Raw genomic sequence first — 23,062 nt, forward strand, 5'->3', positions numbered from 1 at the left:
TTGCCTTTTTTCGTATGGAATTGAATTGCAGTTAGGGGGCGCCGTAAAAATCTCACCCAGGGCGCTGATAGTACTAAAACCGGCCCTGGGGATACGGCAGGAACTTTGGAAGTCCACTCCAAGAGGCTGATGAGTGAACCTTCAACAACTCCATCCCAACCCCAACCATCAACATCTTCATCGTCAGTACCAAGGGAAATGCGTTGGAAGTAATCGAAACCTAGTTATTCGCGAGTGCCAAATAACGTTGAGAACAGAATAGTTGAATATGTGAAAAAAAAATTGTGGATAAATCTTATTCCGAGTTCTTTGAACTATTTTTTAATAGTGATCTCATTAACTTGATTGTACAACAATCAGCCATCGTTCTCTCCGTACTCGGATGATCGGCATCCTGGTGATGATGGCTCACCAGGAGTCGTGTATAGGCGTGATCACCGTCCACTATAATGGATGTCCACACTTCTTGGGACACTTCACTGAGGGCTCGTAAAAGTGAGTCCATCCTCAGTAGACCGTCGGGTCCAAGGAAGGGGTTCAAAGCTTTGAGCCGACTGTCACTTGGTAATGTAGCTCCTTTCTGGAGCTTATTTATCTCGATGGCAAATATTTCATTTTGATATATATTCACCCATCGGGCCTCTTCTTCTTATCTCATCGTTTCTTATGTGTTTATCAGGTTGTTCATGGGTTTGGCCACGACACCTTTTGATAAAACGATTAACCCAGCTGGTAGTCCGGGTTGGGCGACGCCATGACGAAAATGGTTTGATTTCGGGCCGTGTCTCTGCCATAGTTGTAGTGAGACCAACGTGTTGGGGCCTTATTTCTGATGTGCTGTCATCAGGATTTATTCATTAAAAAACAAAATAAACACACCATTGACTTTCAATAACATAAATAAAATTTACAGAATTTTTATTGTACACTGGATATCATAGGTTACCTCGTAAGGAAATGTAATGGTCTTTAGATGAGGACATTGCAAATCTTTTTGTGAGGTCATGCATGACCGGACAAACCTATCGTGATGTCAAGAGCAATTTACATTTGGATTACAATTAAAATATCGATTCTACCGACAAACTTTATAAAGTTAGACCGTGACCACCTTGTTAAACAACATTTTTAAACAGCTCTGAACTATACGGCATGCGCTGTCAATATACGAACCAATGATCCCTTATAGAGGAAAGCATTCGTGTAAAATGTATATTCATGGCAAGCCTATCAAATTTGGATATAAGTCTTGGATTAGTCATAGATTTGCGACAGCATTGTCAAGTAAAACAGGGAGTAGTTATTTTCAAAATAAAGGAGAAAATAGAAATAGATGTCGTATATATATTATTCACAAACATATTATATGTGTTCAGAGTGTAATGTGGCATTGCACCATAAATGTAGCAAAATTTACCATACCGGAAAATAATGTTTATTGTAATATTTGTGTATGCTAATTTCTAATTATGTCTTTTGGAAAGGTGCACTTTCTTATTTATTCCTACAATATCTTAAATTTTAGTTACTGTAAGTAATATGATTTATAAATGATTACAAAGAAATCCACTTTAAAAATAAAAACTTATTTTGTTTCATACATTTACTTTTAACCCCCCTATTTCACTGACGTTGCGAAAACGCAACATCTCATATTTTTGTAAGTTTATGTATTTACATTTTTTAATTTTTTTTATTTTCTTAATTAGGTGTTTATATGCAACATATCCAAATTTCATCAAAATCTGACTACGGGAAGTGATAGCGGCGAAATATGGGTTAACACAAACATAACTGAACTTCTAAAATTTTGTCCAATACAAGCTACACATATAAACATAAATGTTAACTTTAATAACAATCATATCGAACCTTCCCAAACTTGTTCACTGCTGGGAATACAGCTAGATGCAAATATAAACTAGAAAGAGCGTGTATCTAAAGTTATAGCAAAAATCAGCTTTTCCTTAACAAGGAAAAGCTGATTTTTGCTATAATCGTGTAGAGTCGTGTAATTTCTATACCCGCTATATCAACTTTCATTGATTTGGAGAAAACCGCAAAAAAACTGTCACATCTCTAGCGTACATAACTAATTGCATTACAATTTTTTATATAATGAATTGGAGTAATAAAATTTCGAAAATCATTTATTTTTCTATAGCAATAATTAAGTAATTTCGATAAATAAAATGGATAAAGCGGATTTTGATACTCACTTCGTGATATAGAGGCTTTTGAAAGTCAACTGAGACGACATGGTGGGTTTAGAAACGAGTCAGAGCGGCGGCTATATTGTATTTTGGCAAAAAAACTGCTTGTGATTGGTTGAATCCGATATAGCGCGTTTTGATAGTAACTTTCTGTATGATATAGCGGATTTGGTTTATAACTCACAGTTTTAACATGGTGTTTGGTCGTGATATGGAGGGTTTTGAAACTCAATTTTAGGCTCCTCTTGTTGCTCGCAAAAATGTGAACAAGATGTCATACTCAGATCATTTTGTCAAAAAATCGGATATAGCGGGTATAGAAATTATAGGATTCCTTTGTTCTAGGCATCCTTAAAAATATCTTAAACATCGAGTCAGTAATCACCGCATTCTATGCATACGTATAGGTACTCAATTATAAAATAAGGAATAGGCCAACGATGTTTTTATCATCTAAAAGAGGTGCATACGAAAAATTACAAACTCTGATCACCTGGATTCATGTAAAAGATTTTTTTTTTAAATCTCAAACTTCTGACAGTGACGGACATATATATAATGGAGTTATGCCTGTTAGTTCGATCATCTACAGAAAATATCCCACAAAAAAAACTCAACACATAAACAAGGTTAAAAAAAAACACGCTACTAGGTTAACAGAAAACTTATTAATCCCAAAATCAAATAAAACTATATTTCAAAAAGGACCACACTACATGGCCAGTACAGTATAACAACCTTCCAAGTAGGAACAAACAAATAACCGACATACTCAAATTTAAATCATCACTGAACACCTTTATTTTAAACAAATGTCACGACACTTTAAATATACCTTACATAAATTATTATTATATTTTTTTTTTAAGCGGAGACAGTTTACACGTAGTTACCGTGAAAACTTAGGCCATAGGCCCGTTGTGCTATCTCCCATTTTACCTCATTCCTTTAACAACAACCCAGTCCCTTTAATAAAGTTCACCAGGGTTGTCATTAGGTATGTGCGTCAAGTTCCCACCAGGGCAGGACATACGTACCATAGGTGAATTGGAGTCTCTTCATCCTCTTCACATTTCCTGCATCTATTGGTGTTTTATACTACCAATATCTGCATGTCTCTCCTGAGATGGCAGTGTCCCGTTAGTTGTCCTACCAGTTCCCTCAGCTAGTTTCTTTCCATATCGAGTAGTTTCATGGATCGTCAAGGGTCTGGTCCTTTTATGAGTACTTTGGATTGTCTCATTCCAGGTGCCCTCTCCCATTCTATGCAGTGCTGGGGGTTGACCCACCTATCAATTCGTAATTTTGTGTAACAAGCTGCTACTCCTACGGCCGGCTCGGATCCTACAAGTGGTGCTTTCGCCCCTTTCCTTGCTAGTTCGTCAGCCCGCTCATTGACCTCGATACCTTACATAAATTAAATACGTATGTTTTTATTTTTTGTTTACATATATTTGTTAACATGTAATTATTATTTTACAAGCAATAATTTTATTCGCCTGAAACACTCATCTACATTGAAAAATCTCCTGATAAAAGATACATGACGCCAACGGGACACGAACCCGTGTCCTTTCGATTTCCGGTCGACAGCTCTGACCACTGAGCTATAGCGGCTTACCTCTTATCCGCGAAATAATTCAATATATACTAGTGTTTCATTCAACAATTACTGCTTGTTACATTTTTTTTTGTTTTTGTACTGCTGGTTTCGTTGGCGTCATGTATCTTTTATCAGGAGATTTTTCAATGTGAGTGAGTGTTTCAGGCGAATAATTATTGCTTGTAAAATAACTGTTACCCTTTGTGCTATGCATAAAAAATCTTGTCTTAAACATTAGTTTACCAAAAAAATAATAACATGTAATTGTTGGGTTTTGTAATATAATGTGTATTTGTTGGGATAGCTGGAAGAAAACGAATCTAACCTAACGTATAAGCTATACCTTTTGTACTCTGTATTTTTGTGCAATAAATGTTCTATGAATTTTGAATCACTCGCGCAATAACAACATCCAATACGAAATGATAATACTCATATATTTTTTAGCATGATTAAATTATTTTATAAGCACTTAAATTTAATTTTCAATACAATTTTGACTAACGGTCAATTACAATTCGTTAACACATAAACCCAGAAACAAAAATTCTTCTCATCTCTTCACACACTTGCCTACTTTTAATTATAAATTAATTACTAATATTGTTTTCTAGGTGAAATTACTAAGACATTGAATATAGATACATAATATGTACTCTTATCAACTATAATTTAATACACCTTATCAATTGTATCATAATGAACTGTGCATTAATATAAAATAAAACATATTATTAAATATATGAGAAAAATGTTGCGTTTTCCACAACCCTCCTTACAATGGTTTACTGATCTGATGCGGCATGTTGTAGTTTTTTAAATAATTATCTAAATATCTTTACATTGTATTCAACATGTTTGCAAGTAATTGTAGTAAGTTAATGTTTGCAAGCTATTATTGATTATCACTTAGTTCTCTCAGCCATGTTTGATTTTAGCTTGTATACTACATAGTTGATTTTTAGGGAATTATATTGTTTCGCACCTTCAAATATTTCTCTTTCCAAAAGATGTGTTAAAATAAGTAGTTACTAGGAATTTTCGATTTTTCCCCTGGTTTTGTATTTATTTTGAGCAGCGGAATATTCAGATATGTTGAAATAAAGGTTTCGTGGATTGAAAACTTAAAGATATTTCATGTGTAGGAGTTCTAAACAGAACGTTTAGAATTGTCTTAAGCGTAAACTTATTTTTGGGCTATGTTGAGCAGCTCTAAGTTAGTGATCAAGGCAGGTCTCTATTCATTGGTCCGTAGACTTTCATTGGCTCCAATTCCAAGATATTCCATGTTTCGGAAGTGTGTTGTAGAAGGACTGAGCCATGATAAAACTTGATAACGTTCCTCGTACGAGTGATTCATTAGAATTCAAGAAATTTGGGAGTTAGTCATCCGTCCAATCTCCTCTGGATTTTTGGAAAGGTTTTGTTTCATATGAGTCTTCATATGGTTCGTCAGCTGGCTCTTTTGAATAGTTGCACTCGGAAAATGAAAAAGGTTTTTTTCAGTGTGAGTAAGCATGTGTCGTTCATGTTCAAGAACATGAATAGTTGCACTCGGAACATGAAAAAGGTTTTTTTCCAGTGTTAGTTAGCATGAGTCTCTTCAGATCGCTCCTTCGAGAACATGAATAGTTGCACACGAAATATGAAAAAGGTTTTTATCCACTGTAAATCAGCGTGTGTTTCTTTAAACATGATTTTGAAGAACATGGATAGTTAGACTCGGAACATCTAAAAGGTTACTCTCCAGAGTGAGTCAGAATGTGATTCTTCAGACAACTTTTTTGAAAAAGTGAATTGTTGCACTACGAACATGAATAAGGTTTTTCTCCAGTGTGAGTCAGAATGTGTCTCATCATTTGGCTTTTTCGATAACATGAATAGTTGCACTCAGAACATAAAAAAGGTTTTTCTCCAGTGTGAGACAGCATGTGGCTCGTCAGATTGCTCTTATGAGAAAACGAATTGTTGCACAAAGAACATGAAAAAGGTTTTTCTCCAGTGTGAGTTCGCATGTGCACCGTCAAACTTTCCTTTACAGTACACGAATAGTTGCACTCGGAGCATTTAAAAGGTTTCTCTCCAGTGTGAGTCAGCAAGTGTCTTGTCAGTCTGCTCTTTCGAGAACATGAGTAGCTGCACACAGAACATGAAAAAGGTTTTTCTCCACTGTGAGTTCGCATGTGGCTTGTCAGATTGCTTTTATAAGAACATGAATAGTTGCACTCAGAACATAAAAAAGGTTTTTCTCCAGTGTGAGACAGCATGTGGCTCGTCAGATTGCTCTTATGAGAAAACGAATTGTTGCACAAAGAACATGAAAAAGGTTTTTCTCCAGTGTGAGTTCGCATGTGCACCGTCAAACTTTCCTTTACAGTACACGAATAGTTGCACTCGGAGCATTTAAAAGGTTTCTCTCCAGTGTGAGTCAGCAAGTGTCTTGTCAGTCTGCTCTTTCGAGAACATGAGTAGCTGCACAAAGAACATGAAAAAGGTTTTTCTCCACTGTGAGTTCGCATGTGGCTAGTCATTTGTGTTTTTCGAGAACATGAATAGTTGCACTCGCAACACGAAAAGATTTTTTCGCCACTGTGAGTCTGCAGTTTTACATCGGTTTTACCTGGTGTCTGGGTAATTCTTTTAAAGTCTTCTAAGCATTCCTTTTTAACATCTGGCAGGTCTATGTCAATTTCCATGTAAGGAAATCCCCCTTCATCTTCTGCTCGGGGTCCTAGTTCTGCCTTGATGGTAACAGTCTCCACATTAATGCCGCCTATAAAAACAATAAGAATGTTGAACATCGAAAAACAACAAAGGGTTTTTTTGAACGATTGAAGATAGCATTGATTAACAATGTAGAAGCGTTAATTTGGATAGGAGACTTTAAGATTAATTTAAGTAATAGGAATGACCTAAAAGGTCTGCTTCACGGACCGATGCTTCAAGAACGGAAAAGAATTTGCTCTTGAGCACCTTCCGCCTAGTAAATCCCACGTGTAACTTCTTACGATACGCTCAGTATCGCCCAGGTTAACACACATAAAAAAAACATATATGGTATAGCTACAAATATTCACAAAATATTCATAGTTATATTCCTATGCACACAATTCTTAAATGAAACGTGGCAAAAATGGCTTTGGCCGTGTTTAGTAACCACATCTAAAGCCGGGTGCTTCTCACGTTCCACTTATCTACGTTCTCCATCCCTTACAAATACTCAAAGTGCTGATGTATTTTGGCTGTTTCCGGCAAAGACACATTTTATGTGAAAATGCCAAATATATGTATGAACGGCAAGAGAGGACAAATCAAAACGAACTGAGATTTTCTGGGAACAACAATCTTATTTTTTTTTACATATGCAATGCAACTAACTGGCAGTCCGAGAAGTCTCCGCACTTTGCCAACATCCCATCCTTACATCTGGGGCATCAAAATCCATTTCCGTATAAGGTATTTCACCTCCGCCGTCTTCTTGGGGCCCTGGTTCCGTCTTGATGGAAACTGTATCCGGATTTTGTAGATCCATGGCACTGCTGTGGAAGGATATGGTAATTAGTACAAGCCCAAACAAATAAACCTGAAAAATAACATTGTTGTAACGGAACTATTATTTGAATGTTCTCGGAATATTCTTTTAAAACAATGATATTGTATGCAAAACGCATATTTCGAAATAAGGATATAAGAACTGTGGCTATCTTGACCTAGTCGACATTTAAAATAGGTTGAGAGAATTGTCGTCAATCGTCGGATTACTCAATATATACTGTATCTATATCTAAAGTTAAACAAGTATACCTTTCATTGGGTCCGCCATTATACTTCTTACAGAATATTGGTTATCGATATTAGAAATGCTTGATAAATGGTAGACGTCTAATTGACAGTTTAAAGTTCCTCAAATAAAACGCCACTGGACTTCCTATATTAGGTTTCGATCGGCGTAAGTTAAGATAAGTTGCGTTAGAGACAGCGCAGTTGTGCGTTTGAGTATTCCATAGCACAAATTAAAGGACAGTCGCTCAGTTCGATTTGGAATAACGGTCGCTACCAAAATGAATAGCGATGAATATAAAAATCAGTACTTACCAATAACAATCACAAGTATGGGATTATAAATTTAACTGCGTGGTCTGAACGGTTTAAGAAATATAATGTATATCGATGTATAGAGATTAAAAACAAGACGAATTCACTAGCAGTCAAGAAACCTACGTCAAAAAATATTATTTATACATAGACATTAAACAATAATGAAGTCATAGACATTAATTTATTCTACTCAACTTATCTATATATTTTTTTATTTAACTAATACCGCATATAACGAAATGAATTCCAAATCGATAGTGAAGATGGTAACTCAAAATATAAGAATTCATCAGATGAATATTCAGAACAAATTTATTCAACACATGATGATTCATCATATGACAATTCAACACAGACAAAGCTCATCATACCACAGATTTGGAACAATACAAACTCTAAATAGTTACTCAGATACTCACGGGATTCAGCAAACTTTTTATTTTATTTATAAACGCCCTAATGGGCTTTTACAAAAGTAGTTAGCAAGTAATACAGTTGTGTTACATAGTTTACAATAAATTATGATTTTTGATTAAATTAAGGTTAATTCAAATTAATAGTTTGGATTACGGAAAGCTAAATATGTAGGTATTAATAATAATAATAATAACATAGCATTTATATAGCGCAGTTTTGTGTTGTTTCACTTCAAGTGCGCTTAACTTTAATAAACTTAAAAATAAATTTCCTATTGTGTTCCTTTAAAAAAAAAAAAAAAAATTAATTACATAACATGAAATAAAGAATAAACGGTTTACACAAAAGCAGAGAATAAAATTTAACAATAACAGTGCTATTTTAGTAGAGGACAACAATAACAGACAGTAACAGTGCACGAAAAATAAGAACTTTAAAATTAAAATATTATATAAAACAGGAAAACATTAAAATATTATATAATAGGTGGACATTAAACATAAAAGTACAATAAGGAGGAAACCGAAACCAAACAATTACCGGAAAACTTCAAAACCTGGCTTTTTACAGTATATTAAAAAAGAAGCTTAGATTCATGAGAATATAAATGATTTTTATATTATTAAATATGATTTTTTGAATAATTTTGTTTTTGAAACCCGTTTAAATTCAGCCAAATTTTGTATATTGGTAAGGGCTGGGGGAAGTTTATTCCAAATGAGTGGGCCAGCTACACGAAAAGAGCGATCATAGTAAACAGCTCGATTTGACCGAGAAAGTTCGATTAAACGATTGGTAACATCTAGATCTGCTGACCTCAGAGTAAGCTGTCTATCGCTTAGGTTTTGTCGGACACATAATTCCGATATATAGGCTGGCGCCATTCCCTGCAATGCTTTGAAGGTCATTAAGCAGATCTTGAACTCTATTCTTTCAGGGCATCGAAGCCAATGAAGACGATCCCTTAGAAGCGGGGTTATACGACAGTGCTTAGATTCACCAAAAATCATTCTCGCCGCAGCATTGAAAACGGACTGGATTCTGTTGAATTGTTTTTTAGGTAGGCCAGCATATGCACTATTACAATAGTCCATACGTGAGACAACGAACGAATTTATCAGTGATTTTGCTCCATCAGAGGGAAGGCATCTCCTAATTGATTTTATCTGCCTTAGATGGAAAAAGCCAGCACTTACAGTTTTTGAAATTTGCGATTCAAGAGAAAGACAATTGTCTAAAGTGAAACCTAGAAATTTTATTTCCGTAGAAGGGATTATATTTGTATTCTGAATACGGATTGGACTGGAGTCGATGAGGGCTTGTCTTCCAGGAGAAGCTATCCAAATAAATTCCGTCTTTGTCGGATTAAGTTTGAGTTTATTAACAGACATCCAACTTGAAACCGTGTCAATGAAACTAACCACCTCGTTTTTAAGGACGTCTTTTTCATCCGGGGAGCAAAACTTGAAAATCAAACGATCATCCGCGTAGCCTTGTGATTCAAAGCCAGCTGAGTGAATGAGTCGTTCGAGACGATTAGTATATAGAATGAAGAGAATGGGACCCAGTACAGAACCCTGGGGAACTCCAAATTCGATGGGAGTTTCAGGTGATGTATATTTATTGAAAGTTACTGAAGCTACTCGTCCAGACAGGTACGATGACATCCATTGGAGTACATCACCTCGAACGCCAAATTCGGTTTCAAGCACATTTAATAAAATACTATGATCTACAGTGTCAAATGCCGCACTCATATCAAGAACAGATACCAAACCCAACTTACCTGCTTCCATCCCGATGATCAAATCTGAAATTACCCGTAAAAGGACAGTTTCCGTTGAATGAAACTGTCGATAAGCAGATTGATTTTTGGCAAATAGACCGGCCGAGTTCAAGTACCCCACCAATTGTTTGGCAACGATTTTCTCAAGCAGTTTTGACAGAAATGGTAGGTTAGATATTGGCCTGTAATTATCCGTATTGTCTGTATCAAGATTTTGTTTTTTTAGAATCGGAGTTATAATTGATTTTTTGAGTGTTCCCGGTACAAGTGAATTTACTAGTGACTTCTGGATAGTTGCGGTAATTATAGGCGTTATATCCGGAAGACATTTCTTTACGAGCCAGGTAGGTATAGGGTCTTGTGTGCATTGTTTATTAGGACAAGACATCACAGCACGCGTGACATCTTCTTCCGTTACAGCTGCGAAAGTAGTGAAGTCACCAGAGAGCGGACTTGGTGCTGCGACAGAAGGCGATCCTACTACACTGAGGGCCCGAATGTTTTCAACCTTATTTCTGAAGTGTGTTGCGAGGCTGTTTGCTTCAAGGGAGGAATCAACCTTGATGTTGCTATCTCCAGACAGAGTCTTTATGTTTTGCCAGAGCTTTCGAGGGTCCTTTTCTGACTCAATTTGGTCACACCAAAAGTTTGATTTTTTCTTCGTCACTTCTTCCTTATACACTTTTTGCTTTGCAATCCAAAGCTGCCGATTGCTGAGAGTTGGGTTCCGTCTGTAAGCCCTCTCCAATTTACGCATTTCCCTTTTCCTTTGAAGACATTCTGCATCGAACCATTTACTGCAATTTCTAATGCGGCAGATCTTTTCTGTGAAAGGAGCATTTTTATCAATTAATGCCAGTAGCGTAGAATTATAGAGAGTAACTAACTCTTCTACTTGCATTTCGCAATACTTTTCCTTATCACAGAGAGGCGAGTTTTTTAATTCGATGCAAAATGTCTCGAAGTCGAATTCTCTCCAATTTCTGGAGATAATAGATTTAAACTCCAGTTTTGGAGGATCGAAGGCAAACACGGATGTGACGAGACGATGATCCGATAGTCCAATGTCCGTAACATCTACGATTTTCGGAGGAAAACCGACCCGGGAAATTATTGCGTCAAGTGTGCCTCCTGCATCATGAGTAGGTGAGTTAACCCACTGGTCGCAGCCGAAGTCACGCAGAATTTTATTAAATTTTTTAGTCATGGGATTGGCTTTCTTTTCCAAATGAATATTTATATCTCCCAGAATAACAACGTCGCAATTGTAATTGGAGGTGCACTCCAGGAGAGATCTAAATTCATTGAAAAAAATTGCAGTCGGTGTGCATGACCCGGGACGATAGATAGAAATTATCACGAGGGATGCACCATTAGCTGAAGCCTTGCAGCCGACAAACTCAAAAGTGGTATACACCTGACGTATTCCTATACTGTCTAAGCGAATTCCATTTTGCGCTACAATTGCAACCCCCCCGTGATTTGTAAAATTAACATTGCTTGTGTCCGTTTTGATCGGTCTTGCAGCTTCATACACCGAGAAACCGCTTGACCGAAGTGTTTTGATGGAGTATGAGTCTGCATTCTCATGCCAAGTCTCCGATAGCGCCAAAATATGAATATCTTTGCTCCTTATCAGATCCACAATATCTTCGTGTTTATTAGCAATGGATCTCGCATTCCAAGCCGCAACATTCAGAGACTTAGGTGGACGCAAATTCCTGGTTTGTGCTAACCGCAGATTTTTCACTAATTTTACCTTCCTCCCGGCTCTACAACCTCGTTTCCTTCCCTTACGTTGGGGAAGAAGTACACCATTGTCCTTTTCATTATCACCACTATTAAAACTATTATGATTGTCTATTACCGGTAAGGGTCGTAAGGCATACAGTTCGTCCAACATTAAGGAACATATAGGAATTTGGATGAGTGCGCCGGTAAAGGCCCTTTCATTACTTTTGATCCAAATTTTTACGCTATCCTTGAAATTTTTTTGTGAATGACATGTTTTAATTATATCAGGAAGAATGTTGTAAATTCTTGTCGCAAGATATCTCTTTTGAGAACACGAAAAACTGCAGTCGGAACAAGAAAAAGGTTTTTTACCACTGTGAGTCAGCATGTGGTTCTTTAAATTTCCCATTTGAGTACATTAGAAGTTGCACTCGGAACATTAGAAAGGTTTTTCAGCAAGGTGAGACAGCATGTGGCTCGTCAAATTTCCCTTTTTATTACATGAGTAGCTACACTTCAAACATGAAGAAGGTTTTTTTCCAGTGTGAGTCATCATGTGCCTGATCAGATTGCCTTTATGAGTAAATGAATTGTGGCACAAAGAAAATGAAAAAAGTTTTTCTCCAGTGTGAGTCAGCATGTGGCTGGTCAGATTGCCTTTTTGAATAAATGAATTGTGGCACAAAGAACATGAAAAAGGTTTTTCTCCAGTGTGAGTTAACATGTGGCTCATGAGAACGCCCTTCCGATGAGATGAATAGTTGCACTCAGAACATGAAAAAGGTTTTTCTCTATTGTGAGTCAGCATGTGACTGGTCAGACTGCTCTTTTGAGTAAATAAATTGTGGCACAAAGAACAAGAAAAAGGTTTTTCACCAGTATGAGTGCGAAATTGGGGTTCAAAATTTGACATAGGATGGCTGGAGTTTTCCCCAGGATGCGTCTTAAGATCTGGCGACAAATCTGAAAAAGAAAACGGACAAAAAGGGTTAAGTGTAACTTATAATCTTCACTTACAAATAAAATTAAATAAAAGTAAATTCATAAAAAAGTAGAAAAAGCCTTGATGGCAAAAGTCTCCATAATAATACTACCTAGAATAACAAAGAAACTATACATACGTTGGACATTGATATACATAAAAGGTATTATTTGAATTAAAATAACTTGAAATTGAAACATGTTTCTACGATCAAAGATTTAATTGATTAACAATGTAGAAGCGTGAATTTTTAAAGAGACTTTAAGGTTAATTTAGGAAATGGGAACGACCCCAGATGTCTGCTTCCCATGCATTCCAATACTTATGCTTCAAGAACAGAAAACCACTTACTCATGAGTACCTCCAGTTGTAGTTGGCTAGTCAAAAGTCGATAAAATGATGTTTTCTTCCAACAATATTTATTTATTACAAATGCATTATAATACAAAAAAAAAATTCATGTTCCGAATAAGATGAGGTGAAAAGTTAAGAAACCGGGAACCTTTTGGTAGAAATGGCGACTTCCGAATTCGAGCCGTAAGGTTCTCGATTAGTAATCCGGTGGTCGGGGTTCAAATAAATATTATTCGATTAGTTTGTGTTATTTCACAATTTTTTTCTTCAAAATAATATACAACCTTCTTGCGCCACGTTGCAGTGGATGTTGAGTGGAAGATACTCTGAGTATCGTCCAGGAGTAAAGACACAAGTCACAATTGAAATGTTAATTAATATGGCTTTGGCCGTGTTTGGTGACAAGAGGTGAATAGCCAGGTAAATCTGACTTTTGACTTTCCTACGTTGAAGATATTCTAAGTATCGCCCGGGTTTAAAAATATAAAATACCGATAGAATATAACCATAAATAGATAAAAAATATTTATAGGTATATTCTTATGAAAATAATTTTCGAATGAAACGTGGCTGAAATAGCTTTGGCCATGTTTATTCAACTTCCACATCTTTATCTCCTTCCCCTTCCCTTTACCATCAGCCTCACAACATACTCCAATTGCCCCAAGATGGTACGGAGCAGTTTTGACTTTGATGCGGTATTTACAAAAAACAACTCAGCAAGTTTAAAGTGTGGTGTAGTTTGTAGTTTCCAGCAAAGTCATATTTTATGGCAAATACCAAATATGTGTAAATACGGCAAGAGAGGACGTCGTACACAAGCATATATCTTGCCTGCATCACAATTCAAACATGAATCAATGTATCGTAAATTTCTAATGACAAAACTATATTTATATTTCCACGATATCCATGTGGTAGCATAGCATCAAAAACTTTTTTTTTCTTCTCAAATTACAGTCTTCCATAAAATTTAATTTATTTTCTGTCTTAGGAATGAGTTTATTAAATTTGGGAAAATAATTTAATTTTCTTTTTTTTTCATACAAATCTTAATCGAATTTACTTAACTATTGCAGATAGCAAATAGTTATATATTACTCGATACAGCTTCAGCTGTCCCTAAAGTATGGTGGCGCTACGTCGACGATGTCTTCGCCATTTGGCCTCATGGAACGGAGAAACTTAACGAATTAATGGACCATCTTAATTCTCTCCAGAGCAAAATTAAGTTCACAATGGAGCTGGAAAACCAAGATAAAATCCTGCCTTTTCTAGATGTGGAGGTGATGCGAAAACACGATGGTAGCCTAGGACATACCGTATATAGGAAACCAACTCATATGAATCGATACTTGCACGCTGATTCGCACCACCACCCAGCGCAGAAGAGAGGACTTATCCATACGTTGGTGACCCGAGCGACCAGAATATGTGAAGAAATAAAACTTGGAGCAGAACTTATAAAACTGACCGATGCACTGGAGCGCAACGGTTACCCGGCAAGTCAGACAAGGCAAATTTTAAGAGCCAAATTTACAACAAACGAAGACAGAGTTGAACAAGACTCAAAAGGCTGTGCTTTCCTGCCTTTCGTTCACAATGTGACAGACAGAATTGCCAGGCTGTTGAGAAAAGAAAACATCAAAACTGTCTTCGGAACCACCACCAAAATCCAAGACCTACTGAGGTCTGCAAAGACTAAGTTTCCTCTGGAAGCAGATGGAGTGTACAAACTCAGCTGCTCTGGTTGTGACAAGGTTTATATAGGCCAGACAGAGCGGACGATTTCCAAAAGGATAGCAGAACATTTTCGTGCTTGTAAACTTGGCCACCCTGATAAATCGACAATCGCCGAACACTTAATTGAAACCGGCCATTACTTTGGATTTGCTGCTGAAGTCCTGGGAAGACCCAAAACTTATAGATCACGCCTGATAATCCGGTAATTGACGGCTACACCAAAGCTAAACGCAAATAACATGTCTAAGTATACTCCAATACCATATAATAATACAATATAAAACCATTGGATTTATACCTTGATACTGGGTACATCTACTTTAAGCGCTGTCAAACGGTTTTCTAATTCTAGAATTCGCCACAAGATGTCGCCACTTCCGTTGGCATCTCGCACTTGGACGGGCCCCAGACTAATGTAAATACTGTGCTTTCAGAATTCGCCACAAGATGTCGCCACTTCCGTTGGCATTTCGCACTTGGACGGCCCCAGGCCACAAACAAATAAGCACAAACTCGACTTCCAAAAAATTTACACATCTTCGGATCTACCGGATCTGCCCTGATGATGGACACTGCAACGCTGTCCGAAACGTCGGCTAAAGAAGGAGTTAGCGCAACACGGCATAACACCCCAAAAACAAACAACAACAAAAAAGTTATATATTACATTATTTTTGGGTAACGTTGAATTATTTCTGGAAATATATATACTATTCATCTGCGAAAATTCAGCAGTTGCCTAATTTCCAGTTTGGGCCGTTTTTGTATAGATTCACTGAACTATTAAAAAAAAGATTTTACCTGCTGTCTGGTTAATTCTTTCAAAACGTTCTAGGCATTCCTTTTTAATATTCGGAAGGTCTATGTCAATTTCCGTATAAGTAAATCCCCCTCTATTTTCTTCTCGGGGTCGAAAATCCGTCTTGCTTGTAACAGACTCCACTTTAAAGCAACCTGAAAAAATTAAATAAAGTTAATTAATCATCGATGTACAAAAAATGTTGAACAGAACTTGAAAGTGAACTTTGAAATTTGTTGAATTGTTTAAATTCTGTGACACAAACCATCCTAAGAGACTAGGTTAATTTAAGAAATAGTAATGCTCCCAGATGTCAGCTTCAGTGATTTGAGTAACCTAAGTGCGAAGTTTTGTTCCGGCGTCAAAGGTGTGATAAGGTAAATACCAAATATACTTATACGCAACAAGAGAGGAAGTAGTGAGCACGCAATTGCCCTGTTTGAACGACATTTCATAAAGGACATGGATTCCGAACATCCGAGTTAAACATTTTGTACATATGCATTGCAACTAACTGGCTGTCTGCGTACTTTCCGCATATCGCAAACATGTCTTCTTTACATCTGGGAGGTCGACATCTATATCCGTATTTGAAATTTCACCTCCGCCTCCTTCCTGTGGTCCTAGTTCTGTCTTGACCGTAACAGTCTGTGGATTTAGTAGATTCATGGCACTGCTGTGGTAGCGTTTGGTAATTGTTTCAAGCCCAAACAAACATACCTGAAACAGAAAATAATTGTAAATTAACTCAATCTCAATGAATTAATTTTGAATATTTGGTTTTGATTGGAATAATCTGTCAAAACAATGAAGTCGTATAATCGTCAAAACACGTTATTCGAAATGAGGATATAATTGCGATTGTATCTTAGACTGAAGTTAAGACGTTTGAAAACGGTTTAAAAAATGGCCTTCGACTGTCAGATAACTCAATAACTAGAGATAAAACGTATTGTCGTTCTGCATTTAACAAATATCGGTAATCCATATATTTTTTTAAAAATCTGCGATTATTTTTAACAAATGCCCTTCGAATCCTAGAATAAAAATGGAAATTTTTACGTCTTGACGTATTAGTTTAAACGTTCCTTACAAATCACCAAATAGAATCCTTAAGTTAGGTGTACCGATGGCTTAATTTAAGCTAGGTCGCGTTAGACAAAGCGCAATTATGTATTTGAGTATGCCATAGAACTAATTTAAGAACCGTGGTCGGTCAGTTTGATTGGTTATAACGACTGCTATCAAATAGCGATGAATATTTGGTATTAGCACTAACGAAAATCTATCACAAGTATGAGATTTTTTTTTTATTTATTTTTTTTTATTTATTCACATTTAAACCCGCTAAACTACTTATGTAGTTTGTCAGCAGGGACATAGAGACAACATTTATACATTCATAAGATACAATTTGAACGGTACATAATTACATAAATTGGTTACATTGCAGAAAAGTTTAAATAGTAGCATAAAAGCCTTATATAATAAGCAAGTAAAAATAAATGTATGAACAAATTAGTATTATCAACAAGTACATCAATAGTTTCATAAATAGAGGTAGGTAGTCAGGTATTACAAAATAATTGTTTTTCCATTTTCTAAGAATATGAATTCCATTTCAGGGGCATCAGTATATATCATTATTATCCAATAACCATTTCCTTAGATTATATTTAACATTAGCAGTATACATGTTATTATTTTTAATTGTCATTGGTAATAAGTTAAACATTTTGGGTACTATATAGTTTAAAGTTCTTTCACCATATTTATTAGTACATTTCGGAACTACCAGTCCTTCATTTTGAGTGAATCTTGTGTTATGTTTATGGCAAACTCTTTCCCTATACAATGAATCAGACAATATAACATGTTGACTTACAATATTATAAAACAATAATCCTCTGACAGGTAAAATATTCAGAGACTTGTACATTAATTTAATGTTACTTCTGTGTTGGTTGTCATATTTATGGATTAACAATTTTATAATGGAGTTTTGTAATGTTTGTATATAGCTTACATTAGTTTTACAAGAATGTCCCCAAGAATTAATTCCATAACGTATAGTGGATTCAGCCAGAGATAAGTAGATTAACTTTAAAGTACTTATAGGCACAAAATATTTTATTTTATAAATCCTACCCACAATAGCTCGTAGACGTTTACAAACATTAGCAATTTGTACATCCCATTTCATGATTAAATTAACAACGTGGTCAAAAAAAAAACTTACCAACCGTCACATAGAGCGCACGCAAAAATATTGCTCCACAAAAATTATCCGAATTTTAGCGTATAATTCAAAAAAAGCAAACAAGATATCAGTAAACGTTTACATGAAGATAAATTACAGTTAAATTCTACGGACTGTGAACTCTCAGTGATTTCATTAAGTGATTTCAAGTGATTCCAAGTGAACAATCTCTACAAAGTGACAGTGACTATTGTCGAAAAAATCCATCAGCTTATTTCATAAAATTTCTCTACCAAGAAATTTCATATTGCACCTATTTCACGATACGTCATAAGCGGCCAATAGTGCAGTGGCGTGAACAGTCACGAAAGCGGCAGTCTAGACAGGGGAGATATCTGAACCAAGTGAGTTCGAATCCTACTTACTGTTTCAAAAAGTTTTTTTTTTTCTGTTACTTTAATAATAAATTAGCTAAATAACCTAAACTACTTGAAAATAGATTACAGTGACTACTTAAATAATTGGAACTGAAGGCAATAGAACTAAATTTAACTTAATTAAAGTGACATCTATCGACCAAATCATAAGCACAAATTTAAAAATGTCGAAATCACGTAAAAACACCAGTGCATCTCCTACTCCTCATTCAGCCGAATTACTCGAAGACCTAACACATCGACTAATGTCGCACATAGACACAAAAATAGATGAACTAAAAAACGAACTTTTCAAAAAAATGAACCTTGAAGCAGCAGAAAGACAAAAAACCATAGACTTTCTTTGTAATAAATATGATGAATTAATAGAAAAAATAAACCAATCCATTCTCTCGGAAAAAACAATGATGACAGATATCGAAACATTAAAAAAAACATTAAACGAAAAATGTATTCTACTAAAGAATCTGGAAATACGGGCTGCCGAAAGCGACCATAGAATGCTGGCAGACTCGTTAGAAATATCCGGAGTACCTCTTAAAGCGGATGAATCTATATTGGAAATAGTAAGGTCAATAGCCGAAACAGCGGACATTCAGATCCTTCCGGAAGACATTCTACAGGCCGTCAGACTACATCCAACTACTGCCAAGGCTCAACCAGGGGGACCGTCTGCAGCATCAACGTCAACAAAACAAAGGGACCATCCGAAAATCAAAATTAGATTCAATAATCCTAAATTACGTGAACTTTTGCTCTCTAAGAAAAGAGAAGTCAAATACAAAACATCCCCAGGGCTACACTCAAAAATCTACATCAGTGAAATCCTGTCACCATATCTAAAGGAACTACTATGGAAAACAAAACAACAAGCCATCACAAAGGGATATGCATTTATATGGACCAAAGATGGAAAGGTTATGGCGCGGAAAGCCGAGAAAGATAAAATAATTTATATTAAACACTCCGATGATATAATAAAGATGATCTAAATTTACTATCCCAAAATTGTACACATCCATCCGATAATTTTAATCTTACCATGGCTAAACAATTAAAAATATTACACCAAAACATACGCAGTATCTCAAAAAATTTTGACAATTTCACTGTCGTACTTCAACAATTGGAGACAGAATTTGACGTGATAATTCTCACAGAATGTTGGCTAGATAAAATCTTCACACCAATACAATTACCTAATTATACGGTCACTCACTCCAAAAATATTAAAAATCAAAATGACGGTATTGTAATTTACTGCAAAAAACATCTACATTCAACTTTAACGGAGGTAGATATCACAGACGCAAACGGCTTTGAAATAATCATAAATAATGACATATGTATTTTAGCTATGTATCGATCACCTTCTATAAAAAACATATTTCCCTTTCTGAGGTCCCTAGACAGTCAACTTATCAAAATGAAAAAACAAAAAAATATCTGCTTAATAGGAGATATGAATATAAACATTTTAGAAAATAAAAAACATCCACAAAGTGACGATTACTTAAACCTTTTGTTATTCCATGGACTCTTTAGCACCATAAATGAACCCACAAGAGTCAACTTTAAACAAAATAACCTATTACCCACGCAAACTTGTATTGACCACATTATGTTAAAAACAAAAAGATCATACAAATCCACAATCCATCACTCGACAATTACAGACCACTATACACTTATCCTGGAAATAAACACTACAAACAATTCACAAGAAATACACTCCAAAACCACAAAAACCCACAATACAACTGATATTTTAAAATTAAACGACATACTACTTAATACAAAATGGGAAGAACTCGTAGAAAATAATAAAATTAATGAAGCATGGTCACTTTTTATAGAATGTATTCAAGACGAATTTAAAAAAAATACCATCACGTCCGAAAAAAGTTCTCCAACTAAACATAAACTTCTAAAACCGTGGATATCAAAAGGACTCATAACAAGTTTCAGTAAAAGAGACAAACTCCACAAACAATGCAAATCTAACCCATATGACATCTATCTCATAAATTTCTATAAACGATATCGAAACTTATGCACACGACTTGCACGTATATCGAAAGAAATATATTATAAAAATAAATTAGATAAATGCAACAAGGACCCCAAAAAAATTTGGCAAATCCTAAAAGAAATATCCCACACATCTTCAAAGAAAAGCGATTCCATAACCGAGATTAAAATAGATAACGAGATTATTAAGACATCAGAACAACCACTAAAAGTATGTAATTTTGTGAATAACTATTTCGCTAACGTCGGCAAGGTATTAGCAAACAGAATCACTACAAATGACGATATCCCAGAATTCTCAAACCACTATACACACACTAATGTTTCTTCCTTTAAAATTCCATACATTACCCAAATACAAACACTAAAACTTATAAACGAACTAAAAAACACAAACTCTCAGGGTAGCGACAAAATATCACCGATGACACTAAAAATAATAAAGTCAGCACTTCTTATCCCACTTACTATACTTATAAATCGGTCCATTAAAGAAGGAGTGTTCCCAACTATTTTGAAAACGGGCAAAGTAATTCCAATCCACAAAAAAGGAAACAAGGAAGAAATTAATAATTACAGACCAATTACAATTCTAAACACGCTCTCAAAAATTCTCGAGAAACATATCAAAAACCACCTTTTAATTTTTCTTAACAAAAACAATATACTATCACCAAATCAATTTGGATTCAGGGAAAATATGAGTACCTCACATGCCATAGCCTCAGTAACAGACTTCCTCAAAACAAATATAGATCAGGGTAAAAAATGCCTTGGAATATTCCTAGACCTGGCAAAAGCGTTTGACACAATTCACCACCAAAACCTGTTCAATAAACTTAAATATTTCGGAATCACGGGAACAGAACTCAAATTAATTGAAAGCTACATGGAAAATCGCACCCAATATACCTCAATAGAAAACACATGTAGTGACAAGGAACAAGTATCCTACGGAGTACCACAAGGCAGCGTACTTGGCCCAATCCTATTTCTTATTTATATTAACGATCTTTGTCACCTCGAAATAGACGGGGAAATTATAAGCTTTGCTGATGACACTGTGTTACTTTTTAAGGCCACTGACTGGAACACACTAATCACAAAAGCTGAAGTTGGCCTAAATATTACAAAAAAATGGCTTGACTCTAACTTATTAACTTTAAATATAGATAAGACTAAATTCATAACCTTTAGCATAAACTCGAGAGGCCAACCCGCCAAAAACATCTACCTTAAAATACATTCCTGTCACTCAGCGAGCATCCCATGCAATTGTCCTCCAATCACACAAACCGAAAATATAAAATATCTTGGTATATACTTCGACCGATATTTAAAATGGGACAGACATATTGAATCGGTTAAAGGAAAGATAAATAAGTTGATTTACTTTTTCAAAAACGTGAGAAATATACTGAACATATTTGATATTAAGAATATATACCTCGCAATAGCACAATCTATAATGGAATACGGCATTATTGCCTGGGGCTATGCCAGTAAAAAATACATAGACTCACTATTTAAAGCTCAGAAAACCTTAATAAAAGTAATACTTAAAGTACCAATACTAACACCCACTTCAACCATATTTAAACAATTCCCAGTGTTGAAGATTCAAAAACTATATTCAAAACAAATACTTACTTTCCTTTACAAGAACCTAAACACATTTAAAACTTCACAAACTTCTCGCAATACCAGAACAAGACATGCACACCAACTACTAATACCAAAAACCAACACATCCTTTGGACAAAAACACTACAGATTCCAGGCTATAAAACTATTCAATTCACTTCCAACACAATATAAAACATCTAATCTTACAGAATACAAAAAACACATATGGAACTGGCTACAATCCTGTTAATATTTAATTTTTTATATTTCACTTTTTTGGAATAACTATGGAAAAACTACTGTTATAACTATGGAAAAATCGATTTTATATTTTAATTTTTAATGTTTCTCTGTGTAACCAACTCCACTGTATTGTTTTAGAATTATATAACTTTACAATTGAAAAAGTCCTCCACAACACAGGTGAACTCCTAGCGTGGAGGACAATATACTATACCATTGTTTAACAAATATATTAAAGCATAAATAAAAAAAAAAAAAAAAAAAAAAAAAAACAGAGTTTGGAAAAGGGATAAACGAAAGCATGTGTTGACGAAATACTTTAGTTAAGTTATTCACAGATAGTAATGAAGTCAAAGTCAATTATAATAATTATCAGGAAACTGACCTTCTAGGTTAATGATAATTTCATTGCAATTGCGTCTTGTATAATATTATTAGGCAATTGGAGGGGACCCACCCTTTCAAAACGACTGTGTGAGGAAACTGATTTATTAACCTCCTTACCCGCACACGTCATGACTAGGAGATTCTTCGTCCCGATGACTGTGCGGCTGCAGCGACCTTGAGAAAAATGAGAAAGAAATTTCATAGATAATTTATTTAATAGCTGTCAGAGAGGTTACACTAGTGATGGACGAGATCGAAACATATACAAGATCGAAATATTTTAATCAAAACATCAAAATTATCGAAAGATTATTCGATATAATTGCTCGCAGTTCAGCAAGAGAGTGGAGACAGACAAGGGCAGCGGTTTTGTCTCATTGAAGGAGTGGGTTGCGGCACATAGACAATT

General features: G+C 35.4%; 3 protein-coding genes across 3 annotated transcripts in view; 1 reads left to right on the forward strand and 2 right to left on the reverse strand.

Annotated features, from left to right (window-relative positions):
- Nucleotides 1–15,549, forward strand: part of LOC149409095 (uncharacterized) — a 34,932-nt gene extending 19,383 nt beyond the window's left edge. The window contains exon 4 of the mRNA XM_089650173.1: nucleotides 15,365–15,549. Coding sequence (XP_089506299.1) covers nucleotides 15,365–15,435 — 71 coding nt within the window. The 3' untranslated portion in view covers nucleotides 15,436–15,549. The remainder of the gene's footprint in view (nucleotides 1–15,364) is intronic.
- Nucleotides 5,018–15,793, reverse strand: LOC149409099 (uncharacterized). The gene is made up of 4 exons (XM_089650130.1): nucleotides 15,732–15,793; nucleotides 7,195–7,355; nucleotides 6,127–6,589; nucleotides 5,018–5,952 (listed from the first exon to the last, which is right to left on the reverse strand). Exons 2-4 carry the CDS (start codon nucleotides 7,346–7,348, stop codon nucleotides 5,622–5,624), a joined length of 948 nt encoding a protein of 315 aa, XP_089506256.1. The 5' UTR covers nucleotides 7,349–7,355; nucleotides 15,732–15,793; the 3' UTR covers nucleotides 5,018–5,621.
- LOC149409100 (uncharacterized) lies at nucleotides 15,641–22,785 on the reverse strand. Its single transcript, XM_089650146.1, has 4 exons — nucleotides 22,724–22,785; nucleotides 16,245–16,449; nucleotides 15,732–15,884; nucleotides 15,641–15,648 (listed from the first exon to the last, which is right to left on the reverse strand). The coding sequence occupies exons 1-4, from the start codon at nucleotides 22,781–22,783 to the stop codon at nucleotides 15,641–15,643; spliced, it is 426 nt and encodes a 141-aa protein (XP_089506272.1). The 5' UTR covers nucleotides 22,784–22,785.
- Nucleotides 22,786–23,062: the final 277 nt, after the last annotated feature.

Source organism: Hesperophylax consimilis, unplaced genomic scaffold (assembly GCF_061612785.1).
Source record: "Hesperophylax consimilis isolate HC1 unplaced genomic scaffold, BYU_Hcon_1.0 scaffold_36, whole genome shotgun sequence".
Taxonomy (NCBI): Eukaryota; Metazoa; Arthropoda; class Insecta; order Trichoptera; family Limnephilidae; genus Hesperophylax; species Hesperophylax consimilis.